This window comes from Moschus berezovskii, chromosome 12, assembly GCF_049115385.1.
Source record: "Moschus berezovskii isolate FMDL1 chromosome 12, NW_MosBer_1.0, whole genome shotgun sequence".
NCBI classification, from domain to species: domain Eukaryota; kingdom Metazoa; phylum Chordata; class Mammalia; order Artiodactyla; family Moschidae; genus Moschus; species Moschus berezovskii.
Window position 1 is genome coordinate 28,389,849 of NC_142471.1, and position 14,355 is coordinate 28,404,203.

General features: G+C 53.1%; 1 protein-coding gene across 1 annotated transcript in view; it reads left to right on the forward strand.

Annotated features, from left to right (window-relative positions):
- CDH23 (cadherin related 23) overlaps positions 1-14,355 on the forward strand; it is a 442,755-nt gene that overhangs the window by 179,131 nt on the left and 249,269 nt on the right. Inside the window, exons 8-9 of the mRNA XM_088841955.1 lie at positions 1,504-1,632; positions 11,034-11,112. Coding sequence (XP_088698081.1) covers positions 1,504-1,632; positions 11,034-11,112 — 208 coding nt within the window. The remainder of the gene's footprint in view (positions 1-1,503; positions 1,633-11,033; positions 11,113-14,355) is intronic.

The window sequence follows — 14,355 nt, forward strand, 5'->3', positions numbered from 1 at the left end:
GCTCTGGCCCTGTTTGCCTGATACCCGTGCCGGTCCCTAGAGGAGAGCTCTCACCGCTCTCTAGGGTGGTCCCTGAGCCTGGGCTGTGGGCCCCATCATCTTGGAGGCTGGGAGGCTGTCTCTACTGTGGTTTGGAGGGACACAGCTCCTCCCTACCTTGCTGCAGCCGTGACCCATCCTCAAAGCCTCTCTTCCGTCTCCCTGGCTGCCCCTGAGGACTCTTTAGGACAACCAGCCCTTCCTTCTCATTGAAGGCTCAGCATGTGCCTCTGGAGGGCAGGAGCAAGCACTGGGCTTGTAATGTGGGGACTGCCTTGCATCGTTCACATCATCCCAAACAGACCAAGGGAAATCTAACCTAAGGACAGTCACTTCTCCAGTCCCAGAGCGGAGAATTTACAAGGCCTAGAGTCCATAGAGGTCATTCCCGCAAGTCCCTTCATCTCACAGAAGAGGAAGTCGAGACTCCAAAAGAGGAGATAACTTATTTGAGGTGACTTAGCAAGTCAGCAACTGGGCTGAGGTTAGGGCCTCAGGTGAAGACAGATCAAGTCAAAACGACTTGAGTCCTGGCTACACACTTATCAGCTATGTGACTCACGGCAAGTTACTTAACCTCTCTGAGTCTGTTGAACTGAAATAACGGGCACCCCACCAAAGGGAATGAGGTTTCTAGTGCAGTGCCTGGTGTGAAATCTATTCAGCGTGCAGTTTCTGTTCTTCTTGGCTATTGTTATTCAGTAGAAGCAACTATTTCACATTTAGGGTAATAGAAGGTGGGTTAGGCTATTCTTTCTTGGTGAGCTTTTATAGGACTACATTTCCAACTATGAGGGTTTAAACATTGCCTGCTTGGCCACATGGCCTGCATGGTCTCTCAAAATTCCTTTCCAGAGTCCCCCAAGTGTCACAGGCCCCGGAGCTCCCCCTACTGGTTCTACCAGCAAAGTTGCTTGACCAGTCAACCCAGAGTGCAGGGCAGGGATGCAGGGCCCAGACTAGCCCCTCTGTGGTCAAAGGGCTTTTCTTCTGAGAAACTCTTCCATCCTAGTCAATTCCTTTGCTGTCCCTGGAAGAAAGGGTGCAGGAAGTAGGCATGGAGGGAGCAGTGGCCCCCAGGCTGAATCCAGAGAAGGAGCTAAGGGCAGCACCATTCCTTTATCCCAAGGCAGTCACCCGCCCACCAGAGGTCACACTGGTCAAGCCTGGAGGCGGGGGGCGGGGGCAGAGGTGTGGCTCTGCCCCAGCCCTGCTTTGTGCCAGTGGGTACTCCACCATCCACTGGGCTGGGGCACCGTCTGTGTTCTCCTGCACAGGTCAGCGATCACCGAAGGCTCTTAGAGTTCCTGAGCTCCGTGTGCTAATGCTCTTCCCTGTGGGGTATAGGAGTGCATGTGTACATATGTGCACATGTTTGTGCGCATGGGTACTGTGCGTGTGTGCCCATGTGTGTCCTTGTCCATATCACTTAACCTAAGCTGATGTATTCTTTGTCCTTTGAAGGATCAAGATAAGACCAGGCCTCTGTCTACCCTGGCCAACTTGGCCATCATCATCACAGACGTCCAGGACATGGACCCCATCTTCATCAACCTGCCGTACAGCACCAACATCTACGAGCATTCTCCTCCGGTAAGACCCTCCCCCGCCCTTGTGAAACGACCCTCTGCACTTTTGGTGGGCGTGGAGGCCCTGTTTGGTGGGATGGGCTCCTTGGTGTTTCTGACTCCCACATGCCTGGCAGTGATGGGTGTCCCAGCGCAGGGAAAACCCGACTCCTCTTACCCTCCACCTCCTCGCTCTCTCACCTCATCCGCAGAGCTCTCCAAGGGGCAGAGAGCAGAGACTGGCTAGTGCAAGTGAAGGGCAGCAGTTCAGAAAGCTTCAAGTGGGTGATGGGGAATGGGGATGCCCGTGGAAAATCCAGTCGGAGCTGGAGAGTGAATTTGGACTCAGCCCAGCTCACCAAAACATCAGTGGGGCTCAGCCACGCCCCCCACGGGTCAGGTGGTCAATCCTCCTCTCTTGGCCAGCCAACACTGCCCAAGATGGTGGCCACTTACAATCTGTCCCCTGGACCCTCTCAGGCTTGGCTCCTCCCTGAGAACTCACAGCTCCTTCTAACTGCCCAGACTTTGGGTTTCTCAAGGCCATGTGTTCAAGAGAGGTACCTGATTGGCCGTGGTCTGATTTTGTGCCATGTCACAAGGTCACAGGTTGCCAGCCAGCCTGTAGATTGACTGCCCATGGGCCCTGTGTCCACTGTGTCAGTCGACTGTGAGACAAAGCGTACTGCTGCCCCTAGGCAGGGGCTCTGGGTGGGCAGCTTTGCTCAGTTGTGGGCCAAGCAGGCAGTGCCCTGCATCCCACTTCCGGTAGCCATCTGTGCTTATGTGTGAACTAGAATAGAATACCTGCACTGGGCCGATGAATTAGAAAAGGCGGCTCCTCTGGGCAGACACAGCCCCTGAACGTGCAGGGGAACAGCTCTATGGAAAGAAAACTGTGCCTCTCCTTCTAGAGAAACTCAATGTGCTTAGGGGAAGGAAACAGCTTTGAGAGCACAGCGGGGTGCCCGCCTGATCATGTGGCTGTTCAGGACCCTACCTGCATGTCTGCAGAGCCCACAGGTTTGGGTGCAGGTGAGAGGCAGGCTTCCCTGACCAGGCTGCAGGCTGGCCTCCTGGACCACCACAGACTAGGAAGCCTGCCCCCAAGTTTGGTACTGTGGTCTCTCCTGACTGTTGGCCTCTTCCAGGCACCATGCTGCAGGCTCCAGGTGTGAGAGGGTAGCCGCTTCCTTCTTGGGGCCACTTGAGGGCTGGAGGGTCTGACGAGCAAGGTGGCCTCCTATTGCCGGTGTCAGAAGCTGCTTTGAGAGTAGAGGGGGATGTCTAAGTGTCCCCACTCCAACCCTTTCTTTCTTTTTTTTTAAATTTTATTTTTAAAATTTATTTATTTTAATTGGGGGCTAATTACTTTACATTATTGTATTGGTTTTGCCATACATTGACATGAATCTGCCCCGGGTGTACATGTGTGCCGCATCTTGAACCCCCCTCCCAACTCCCTCCCCATCCCATCCCTCTGGTTCATCCCAGTGCACCAGCCCCGAGCATCCTGTATCATGCATCGAACCTCGACTGGCGATTCGTTTCACATATGATAATGTACATGTTTTAATGCCATTCTCCCAAATCATCCCACCCTCGCCCTCTCCCACAGAGTCCAAAAGACTGTTCTATACACCTGTGTCTCTTTTGCTGTCTCGTATACAGGGTTATCGTTATCATCTTTCTAAATTCCATATATATGTGTTAGTATACTGTATTGGTGTTTTTCTTTCTGGCTGACTTCACTCTGTATCAGTTCAGTTCAGTCGCTCAGTCGTGTCCGACTCTCCGCGACCCCATGCATCGTAGCACGCCAGGCCTCCCTGTCCATCACCAACTCCCGGAGTTCACTCAAACTCATGTCCATCGAGTCGGTGATGCCATCCAGCCATCTCATTCTCTGTCTTCCCCGTCTCCTCCCGCCCCCAGTCCTTCCCAGCATCAGAGTCTTTTCCAGTGAGTCAACTCTTCATATGAGGTGGCCAAAGTATTGGAGTTTCAGCTTCAACATCAGTCCTTCCAATGAACACCCAGGACTGATCTCCTTTAGAATGGACTGGTTGGATCTCCTTGCAGTCCCAGGGACTCTCAAGAGTATAATAGGCTCCAGTTTCACCCACCTCATTAGAACTGATTCAAATCAACCCTTTCTTTCTGAGCGATGCATGGACAGCTGGAGTTTAGACTTCTGAGACTGACCTCCACCTCCCCCAAAACCTCTTTGCCAATAAGCCCACACATTCTCAGCCCTCACCTTTCAGCTGAGGTGGGTCCTTCCATCCGTCGGCAGCCTCTGGCCACCCCTTCTTCGCGCTCAGTGCTCCTGCACGGTGCACTCACCCTGGCTTCTCTCCTGGCCTGCGAGGATAGTGCAGCGGGAATGGGCTCTGCTGTGGGCATAGCACACCATGGGTGCCCCGGAGGTAACTGTGGAATGAGTGCATGAAAAAAGGAACGAGCAGATGCACCGCTCAGGCCAGCCCTCTTACTGTCCTGCCATCCTCATCACACCGCGTGACTGCTCTATCCACCCGTCTGTTGGTCCCCAGCTCACTGACGACCTTTCGTAGAATTCTTTTCCTGCCTTCATCCTCACCGGCCCACCAAGCAGAGCCATCTCTCTCTCCTTGTCTCTGCTGGAACTCCCTAGTCCTTAGGCTGCAGGATTCCCCTCTGAATTGTAGCCACATCTTTAACATCCACTGATGTGTAAGTGGGTTACTTTGGGGCTCCTGGTCATCAGGGTGGTTGAGTCTTTGGGTCTCAAACCAGGGCCTCGCAGGGCTTTGTGGCCAGGGTTGAATGAAAGGAAAGACAGGCAGAGCCAACTTGTAGACTGAAGTGAGGATGTGATGGTGGCCCAGCAGCTGGAGGATCTCAGGACAGGCCCCTGTACTACCGCGCGCTCGCTTGGCCAGATCACACAGCATCCAGACCTCCTCCTCCCTGTCGCAACAGTGCCTCCTTGGCCCGGTGGTTTTATGGACTAGGGCACCTAGAATTGCTAGCGCCAGCAGATATTAGCATGCGCTGGTTTTGTCTTTGGATGGGGTTGGCAGGTCCTAGCTTCAGCCTCGTCTCAGAGTCTCAGTGATCAGCAAGAAGGGTGTTGGGGTGAGTGTCCTCTGAGACCCTTCACGTTGTCTCGCTTTTCCCAGCGTCCCTGTATTGTAGCAGAGTAATACTAAATCAAACTGTTACTACAGGTGTTTGTTTCAGATCTGCAGGTTTCTGAGTCCCGCCTGGCCATTCATTCTGTTTTCCATTCGTTTACTCATCCTCTAGACGTTTATGAAGTCCCTGTGGTGTGCAGGGTCCTGTGCTAAGCCAGCCCCTCTCGTTCCCAGATGATTCCACAAGCCCCTGCTAGGATGACTGCTCAGGACAGGCAGACAGGCCCTTGCTCCCCTTGGCCTCAACCCTCCTTATGCTCAGTTTCTTGGCATCTGATATGGTTCTTTCTCAGAATGAGGGACCTTGATATCTCTTTGCCTTGCCACAGTTGTCCCTTTGGCTCCACGAGGCCACTAAAGTCCATGTCTGGGGGGCTCCCAAAGAGCAAGTCTGAATCCACCTTTTGTGTGGTGACCAGGCTCGAGCAAGCCAAACAAGGAAGTAAGTTGGGGGGTTCGGTCTCTCCCAGCACCCACAGAATCACCTCCATGTCCACACACCTCTGCTCTTCCTCCTTGCCTCCAGATTTGAAAGTTTACCTCGCCACTTGCACAGTTTCCCATACACCCTAAGCCTGATTTTTCCAGGCTTCTAATCAGTTTCCGTGCCTTGATCCAGGCCTTCCATGTCCCTTTAGAGTGTGGAAGCCTGATTTAACACGGCACTTCCCAGGCTGGGCCAGGGCTGAGGAGCACAAAGGCCTGATTAGTCCCCCAGGGCCAGAGGCCCCAGGCGTCCCCCATCCCCAGCCCTGCCCCTGCTGGCCCGGGGGCCTGCGTCCAGACCCTTGCCCACTCCCCCTCACTCCCCCTCTTTATCTGCGGCTCCCAGCATGTATGCCTCCGTCTATCAGTGTATCAGGCCAGCATGCCTCATCTAAAGTGTATATATTACCTAATAAAATCCTTCTTATTTGGGATTATTGCATCAAATTTTAATTTCCTCACTCGAGCAGCAGCATGTCGGCCTGCCCGTCAGTGAAGGACCGATAGAAGGTGAAAAGAGCGGATAAACTGCACAAATTACTGCCAGCCGATGCCTATCAGCCCTTTGACTGGAATTGACTGGAATTAAGGACTGAGAAATAGGATTTTCTGCCTCAGAATCTGCTGTGGCAGCTCTTGTCGGAAGTCCCCTTCGGCCCCCTCCGGCCTCCTCCCCAGCAAGGGCTCCTCCCACTCCCAAAGCAAACTGCACGTTTGCCTTTCAAGTCCTTAATCCTGTCGTGGGAAGGGGGAGGGGCTGGGCCAGCAGAGAAAGAGGTGGACAGCCCCCACCGCCAAGGCTCCAGCTTCAGCCACTCTCCTGGCCAGCTTCTATGGAAAGAGGCAGCCACAGAAGGGAGGGTCTTGTTCCTTCTAGAGGAATCCCAGCTCCTCTTGACTCTGTCCCAACTTCACAACTGGTACCCAAGCCTCAGAGGCTGGGGCTGCCTGGCAACCCACCCCCACTCACTAGACTTTGGGACTTTAAGCAAATCCCTGAACCCTTGAGCCACACTCTCTCCACATGTACCCTCACTACGAGGACAAAACGGAGGACCCATGCGGGGGCCCAGCACAGTACTCGGCGCACGTAGGCCCTCAACTAATGCTAGGTCTCCCTGTGAGATCCTAGCTGTTCTCTCTATAGAATGGCCAGAAAACTCCTTACCTCCAGCATAGGGTTGATTAACCTGGGTCTTGGGAAGTCTGCAATTGCTGAAATTGGAACATCACATTGTGTGCATTGTCTGGGAAGAGGTGTCTTAGCTTTCATCAGAAGCACATGGAGGTTCCAGGCCCCAGAGAATAGTGACAGTCACTTTTATAGCTTTTTCTGTGCACCCAGTGCTATTCCAATGCTCCATGTATCACTTGCTGAGGTGTGGGGACTGTTTTATGCCCATTTCATACATTGGGAAAACCAGGCGGTGAAAGGGTAAGTAACTCAATCGAAGGGTTCACACCCTGGCAGTCTAACCACAGAGTCAGACCCTTAACCCCCTTGCTGTGCTGACCTTCCCACAATACGGAGTTGGGGACCCCGCAGGCCTGTGTACCCTAGCCTCTCTGTGGGAAGGCAGGGCCTCCTCTTTGCGGTGGATGTTCTTATGAAGGGAAGAAGCTCCATAGCCAGGTGGGCCCATCCCTAGTGTTTGGGGCCGTCTGTTCTCCTGGTCATACTCCGGTACTCCTTGAACTGGGATCCCTCTCTAGAGAGTCAGACAGACAGAGTACCCCCCTGTAGAGGGGCCCAGGCCCAGGGCGGGCACTTCTCCATCTCCTCATCTTAGGAAGTAAGTTTCAGTATATTGAAAATATAATCACTGAAACTCTGAAACAAGAGCTGTGGGCTCCCAGGAGCCCCCATTCCTCCCTGTTAATTCCTTCTCATAACATTTCCCGTCTTTGTGGCTGCACTTGTATTAAAAGCTCAGGGTTTTATTAAAAATGGATTTATTTATCCAAAAAGAGATGAAACCCAAACTTGTCAGGAGCCTTTCAGAGCTCCCATTGTAGACACTCAGGCGTGGCTTTTCCAGGGGGGAGCCGACCTCCCTGCTCTCTGGTCCTGGGCTCGCCGCTGGACCCAAGGAGCTCCAGCCCACCCAGGGGGACTCCAGGCCACCCAGCTCGGGGCTGCCCACAGGGAGATGCTCACAGGATCTGAAAACTGAGGACTCCCTGGCCGCCAGCCCCCCTATCTGCACAGGTCAGCACTGGCCCCCTTTACTAAGTGCTGCTGAGGCTCACTGTCCTGGACCCGACCAGCCACACCAGGCCCTGGTTGTTCGCCTGTGGGCATGCAGCTGTCCCCTCGAGGTTTACTATTTGCTTGTTTGTTGTTATGTGATGTTTGGCTGCATAGAGTGGCATGCAGGGTCTTAGTTCCCTGACCAGGGGTTGAACCCACACCCCCTGCAGTGAAATCATGGAGTCTTAACAGCTGGACCACCAGGGCAGTCCAGGGTTTATTGTTTAATGACTGTCTGGAATGGTGCTTTTGTAGGCACTGGGCCCAGTCGACCTGGCAGTCCAAGCCCTGCCCTCAGTAGGCCCAGGGCAGCCAGAGAACCCTCATGCTAGAGCACCCAGCATGGGCGTGAAGCCATGGGCTGTGGTCAGATGGGCTATGAAACCCTTTCTGGCAGCTAGAGCCTCAGACCTGAGTCCCATGCTCTCAGGACCTCCTCCTGGATATCCTATTTAAGAGGTGACACCAGGAAAGGCATACCCCCAAAAGCATTCCCCTCGAGTGACAGGGGAGCCCTTTGTGTAGACCCTTCAGATATAATGCAGTGCTTCCCAAATGACCTTCCATGGACTGCTAGGTCCAGGGATATCAAGATATTACATGAAAAGAGCCTGTCTTCAGCTCAGAAAGCCTGGGAGAGCAAAGGTTGATGGATCTTTATCACTTTGCTACTTTGGGGAGCCTTTACCACATTAAAGCAGGTTGTGCATCTCCAAGGGAGGGATGGGGTATATGCTTCCCCACACTTGACATGAACTAATACTGATATTAATACTGTGGCACACAGCCAAAACTTTCATAAATTACAGTTATCATTATATTTATCATATAACCTGTTACAGAGGCAGCATTGTCTGGTGGGCAAGAGCATTTTGGAGCTAAAGTACCTGAAATCGAATCCTGGCTTCACCATTCACTCCTTGCGTTGGGACCTTATAAAGGCCACTTACTTCCTGGCCCTCAGGTTCCTCATCTGTAGAATGGAGCTGTCTCCTGGGGTAGTTGTGAGCGTGAAATGAGTTAAGGCATAAAAAGGGCTTGCAGCGGCGCCAGGCACAGAGCCAGTGCTGGAGAAGGACCCCTGCTGCGGTGGGTGCTTCACATTCTCTCGTACAGCTCAGGTTCTCAGAACCCACTTCAGGAGATACACCTTTAATGGCATCTTTCTCTGACTTTGTAGCAGTCTGTTCCCTGTCCCCCCGACCCCCCATCCAGGGGAATCTAGACAGAGCTCCTGTGAGGGTTGGGGTTGAGGGGAAAGGGATGAAAGGAAGGAGTCAGGCCTGCCCTCTGCGCAGCCTCAGCCTCTGTGTTGTGGCCATTTCTCTGCATTAGATGTTTCCTCTGCAACGTTCTCACCTTCCTTCAGCCAAACCTGGGGGTGTTCCGGATTGCCGCATACCTGGGCTCAGGAGAGGCCAGAGCAACAGCTGTGTGCGGGTAGCACTGCCCCAGGAGGGTGAGGTGGCAGATGCCCCTCCTGTGTCCTGGCAGCAAGACCAGGAGGAATCGGGGAGGCACCAGGCCCTGCCCAGGGCACTCCCTCCGGGGCAGAGTCCTGCGTGTCAGGAACCAGCCTCTCTCCATAGGAGAAGGTGCTCAGATGGGGGTAGAGGGTGCAGCCTGCAGGCTTCAGTCTCTAGCTGATGAATGGCCAATGCTTGAGAGGCGCCATGGCTATTAGAGACCTTCATCAGACATGCAAATGCCAGGGTTGGTATCTCCCTAGGCACTGGGAACTGAGCTGTCCTACTTTCCCTCCATCAGCCATGGGACCTACAGCCTGGGCCAGAAGCTGGGCAGACAGGGCTGGTATGACAGGGCCTGCAGAGCAGACTGAAGGTCACCCAGGCGAGGGGCGACTCAGCAAGTGGTGGTGGTGAAGTTAGGGTCCAGTTGTTCATACGTTCACTTATTCAGTGAGTCAACCAGCCAGGTGGTATTTGTGCCGGCTAAGTCGCTTCAGTCGTGTCCAACTCTTTGCAACCCAATAAACTGTGATCTGCCAGGCTCCTCTGTCCAAGGGATTCTCTAGGCAAGCATGCTGGAGTGGGTTGCCGTGCCCTCCTCCAGAGGATCTTCCCTATGCAGGGATCAAACCTGCGTCTCTTATGTCCTGCATAAGTGGCAGGTGGTTTCTATGCCACTAGCATTTTGTGGGAAGTCCATTGGTATTTGAATGTGTCCGTTATATGCCAGCATCTCTTCCTAGAGAGTCATACCCCCACATCCCTGCCAGTGCTGTGTCTTTTGCCTGAAGCACATTCCATTTTGTGTTCTCTCTCTGGCAAGCTACTCACTCGTCATGCTTGAGTGTGTGCTTAATCGCTCACTTGTGTCCAACTCTTTGTGACCCCATGGACTACAGCCCGCCAGGCTCCTCTGTCCATGGGGCTTCTCCTGGCAAGAATACTGGAGTGGGTTGCCATGCCCTCCTTAGGGAATTTTCCCAAGCCAGGGGTTGAACCCAGGTCTCCTGCATTGCAGGTGGGTACTTTACTGTTTGAGCCATCAGGGAAGCCCAAGAATACTGAAGTGGGTAGCCTATCTCTTCTCCAGGGGTTCCTCCTGACCCAGGAATTGAACTGGGGGTCTCCTGCATTACAGGTGGATTCTTTACCAGCTGAGCTACCAGGAAAACCCCACTCCTCATGACCCATCCTAAATGTCGCTGTTTGTACAACTCTTTCTTCCTGGTGGACTTCTATACTTTGGGGTACATTTATGCCTCCAAGAAACCCCGTACCTGTATAGCAGTGTCTGTCCATACGTCCTTGACCGCTTACCACAGATTGTGTGCTCCTCAAAATCAGGGCACCCTGAATCCCATCATGGGTATTCCAACCCTGGGACCTTCTCCCCAGGTGCTGTAGGGAGAATGAATGGGGTGGAGGATGGAGCCATGGGAGGTAGGAGCTGCTGGTTGCAATGCTGGATGGGGCATGGTTCAGAGGACCGTGGTGGCCACCACAGTTGGCACGGTCATCCCTAGAGATACCCCCTTTCAGGATTTATGATGCTTTCATTCACAGAATAATTCATCCTTGATGTTCTTCTTTACTTGAGTCCTAGTGAAAACAACGTCCCAGGATTTTGTGTTATTCATTTTAAGATGGGGCAAACTGAGACCAGAGGAGGGCAGCAAACTTCTGAGGTCACACAGCAGCTTGTTCAAGACAGAGACCAGATCTCTTGTCCTCCTGCTGGTTGCTCCTCTATCAGTTCTTCCCTGGGTGGTTCATCCGAATGAAGGGCGGTGGGGAGCGGGAGAAGGAGTGAGAGCATCAGCAAGGTTGGGCCTCTGCAGTGGACACTGAGGTGTTTGCCTGGGGCCTTAGTGTATATCCCAGGAATGATAGGGGCAGCTAAGGTTTCTGTACTTGGTCCCTACTTCCTAGACTGACCTGAGGTCCCCAGGGGGAGGGAAGCTGTGGGTTTCAGGACAGCTACAAAAAGAACAGCACCCTGGGGCCTGGCCTACCAAACTCACATCCTTTCTCTCCCACCCAGGGCACGACAGTGCGAATTATCACTGCCATTGACCAGGATAAAGGACGTCCCCGGGGAATTGGCTACACTATCGTCTCAGGTAAGGCCTGGGGTGCCCTAGCGCCCCACCCCTCCTCAAGAAGAGCCACTCTAGGAGTGTCAGGCTCTGTGGGTATGTGGGACAGTGGCATGAGGGGGCCTGTCCCCAGGGACAACCCAGGCCAAAGGACTCAGGAAGGAACTTTCTAGATGAAGGAGGGAGGAGCAGCGGAGGAGAAGAGGAGCTCGAGACAGAGGCTCGGGTGTGGGGGGCCGCTTGGGTGATGGTGGGGACAGGAGTGTGCATTGCTCTCTGAGGTCTCAGGTGTCTGCGCACTTTAGGGCTCTGAGCCCAGGTTATTGGTGATTCTTGTCTGACCTGCTTCAGTACGCTGGGTTTTTCTTTCTTTGTCATTACTTACTTAGTGAAAAGGTGGCAGTTTTTACATCATTTTAGAACTAATTCAGCTGCAACTTTGGCTGATTTCATGCTCTCTTCACATTTCTGACCGTTAGACAGTCACGTTTATCTGGAATGTTGCAGGGAGGCATGTAAGCCCCCCTTTCCCACCTAGGCTCTTGGTTGAGCAGAGAGGTGACTGACTGCAGAGAAAGTTCTGGTTGGTGGGACCCCTGACTCCACACCCCTGCCTAAAGACTAACAAAGCAGCAGCTCCTTGGCCGTCTTGGGCCTGGGTGGCTTTGGAGCAAGGGGGCTGGTGAGTGGTGCAGGAGAAACTGCTCACTCATACCCAGACTCTGGATCAACCTGTCCCTGTTCTCCCAAACCAACCTGGCCTCCCTGCCCAGCCTGCTGGTGAGTGAAACGTGAGCCTGATGCATCTGCGGGGGTGGTGGTGGGGCTGTTTGAAGGCCAAAAGGATGGCAGGCCACTAGGTCAGCGTCCACCCCATTGCCCCTCCCTGCCACACTGCCAAGACAGTAGACTTGGCATTTAGGGGCATTTTCTCCCTAAAGCTCAAGACACCAATGTGTAGTGATCAAGAACATGGATGGAGTCTCTTGAGCATACTATCTAGGGGTGGATCTCCATACCTCAGTTTCTCATCCATAATATGGGAGCAGTAAGAATACCTACCTCAGGTGGTTCAAAAATCAGAAGGCTTTTGTATGTAAAGACCTTAATAAATGTATGTAAGGTATTGATACTTTGTAAGTGTGAACTATTATTAATGTGCATGCATGCATGCTTATTTGCTCAGTTGTGTCTGACTCTTTGTGACCCCGTGGACTGTCACCCTCCAGGCTTCTCTGTTCATGGGATCCTCTAGGCATAAATGCTGCAGTGGGTAGCCATTCCCTTCTCCAGGGGATCTTCCTGACCCAGGGATCAAACCCAGGTCTCCTGCCTTACAGGCAGATTCTTTACCATCTGAGCCACCAGGGTCATCTAATAACACCTTCAGGGTGCTGAGGGTTACGTCGTGGGAGGGAGACCAGTCACATCCTTGGGAATGCAGGAAATCAGGGGTATTGTGGGCTCCCTGTGACCTGCAGCTTCTAGCACAACTGTTAACTGTGCTTCTAAGCCCACAGGACCCTAAGACCCAGGGTGAATGTCAGACCAGTTCATGTGGTGAGCGGCAGCAACAGCAGTGTGGGTTTGGGCCTGTGCTTCCCCCATCCCTCCTCCTCCCCATTCTCATGCCCAACTCAGGGCTCCACAAGAGTAAAGTCCAATTTGTACTTGTAGAGTGGATGAATGGACAGATGGATAAATGAATTAAGGTATGTTACTCTAAGGTAATGGGTTTTCAAATTCCATTTTGTCCAAGAATCACCTGGGAGCTCCTACCAAAAATGCAGAGTCCTTGGCATCCATGAAGGTTCTCATTCTATAGGGTGCAGCCCAGGAAAGGTCCTTTCTCCTTGAGCCCCAGAAGCAGCTGGTCCTCAGGCCAGGATATGGGAAAGGAGGTCCTAGGGAGGAAGCCGTTCTCTAGGAAGACAAAGTCCTCTTGGGAATTGGTGGACTCGCTCCTGGTGGGCAGAGAAGGGAGGCCCATGCTACTGCTGGTCTCCTTCTTGAGTTTGTCAAACTGGGAAGCAAAACAAGTGCCTCCCAGTAACAAGGGGCTTGTGCTGGAGATCTGAGTGAACACTAATGAGCCCCAAGGCTGATGGAGTTGGGGACCTAGTATAAGCTGGCAGCAAGGAGGGGGCACCTGGCTGGGTAGGGGATTGTCTCCTCATCTCATTATCTCTGGGCTGGTTCTAGATATACTCCCAGACAGGAGTGGGGAGCAGAGAGTTAGAACCTGGCCTGAGGTCATAGACAGCTAGAAATTCCTCTCTGATACCAGATGGCCATCCTCCAAGGCATTGGTCTACTTCCAGTCTGCGCTGGGTGCCAAGCCACCAGCCCCAGAACCTCAGGGCCTCTATAACAGAGATGGCCCCAGCCACCCCTTTCCCCTGGAGCAGGAGGCTGGAAGGCAGAGCTGCTCAAGCTTTGGTATCTGAATGGTGCTCTGGAGCTTAGAGTCTGTGGACAATTGCCTGCAGCAGTATTGCATGAAATGGCAACATCCTGTGAAATTTCTAGGGACACACTTTCTCGGGCCAGGTTCCTAAGTGCAAAACACAGGATAAGAAGGGAAACCCAGGATATGACTGTAAAGGTAGGGGATACATGCGAAGGTGGGTGCAGGAGGCAGAAATTTCTGGAAAACCTCGAGCACTTAGCATAGCTTTATAGGATTCCCAGATGTGCCTTGAGGGCTTTTAGAAAGGATGACAAATGGGTTTTCTCTTACCTGTCAGCTTTGATTGATTGGTAATGGCTGACTGAAGGGGACCAGGAAGTCAAACAGGTTCAGTGCGGTCTTCAATTGGTAGAATCTGCAGTGGGTGTGGAAATGGACGGGACAGCACTGGGCAGCTGTCTGCCATTCTTGGTGGGATAGCACTTGGACCACGTTCGCAGGGTGGCCATGACGGTCCTCACTGTAATGGGTATTTGTCACCAGCATCCCACCCGGATCCTTTCCAGACAGTTTGAGGAAAGGGCAGTCTTCTTTCTTCCCTTCCTATCCTGAGCACCTGGTTTCCCTCCCTGCCCTTCTCCCCAGGCCTGGGCTTGCATGGACCCCTGCGAGCCAGCCACAGCCCAAGTCTAGGCAGGCAGACAGGCAACAGGGCACACTGCCCAAGGCAGCAGTGGACAGAGGCTAAGTTTTGACCTCTTCCTACTTCTCTCAGCTAGTCAATGTCGACACTACTGCAAAGAACCTTGTCTGCTGAGGGTCTGGCCTCTCACACCTCCCTCTCCAGCGATGTTAAG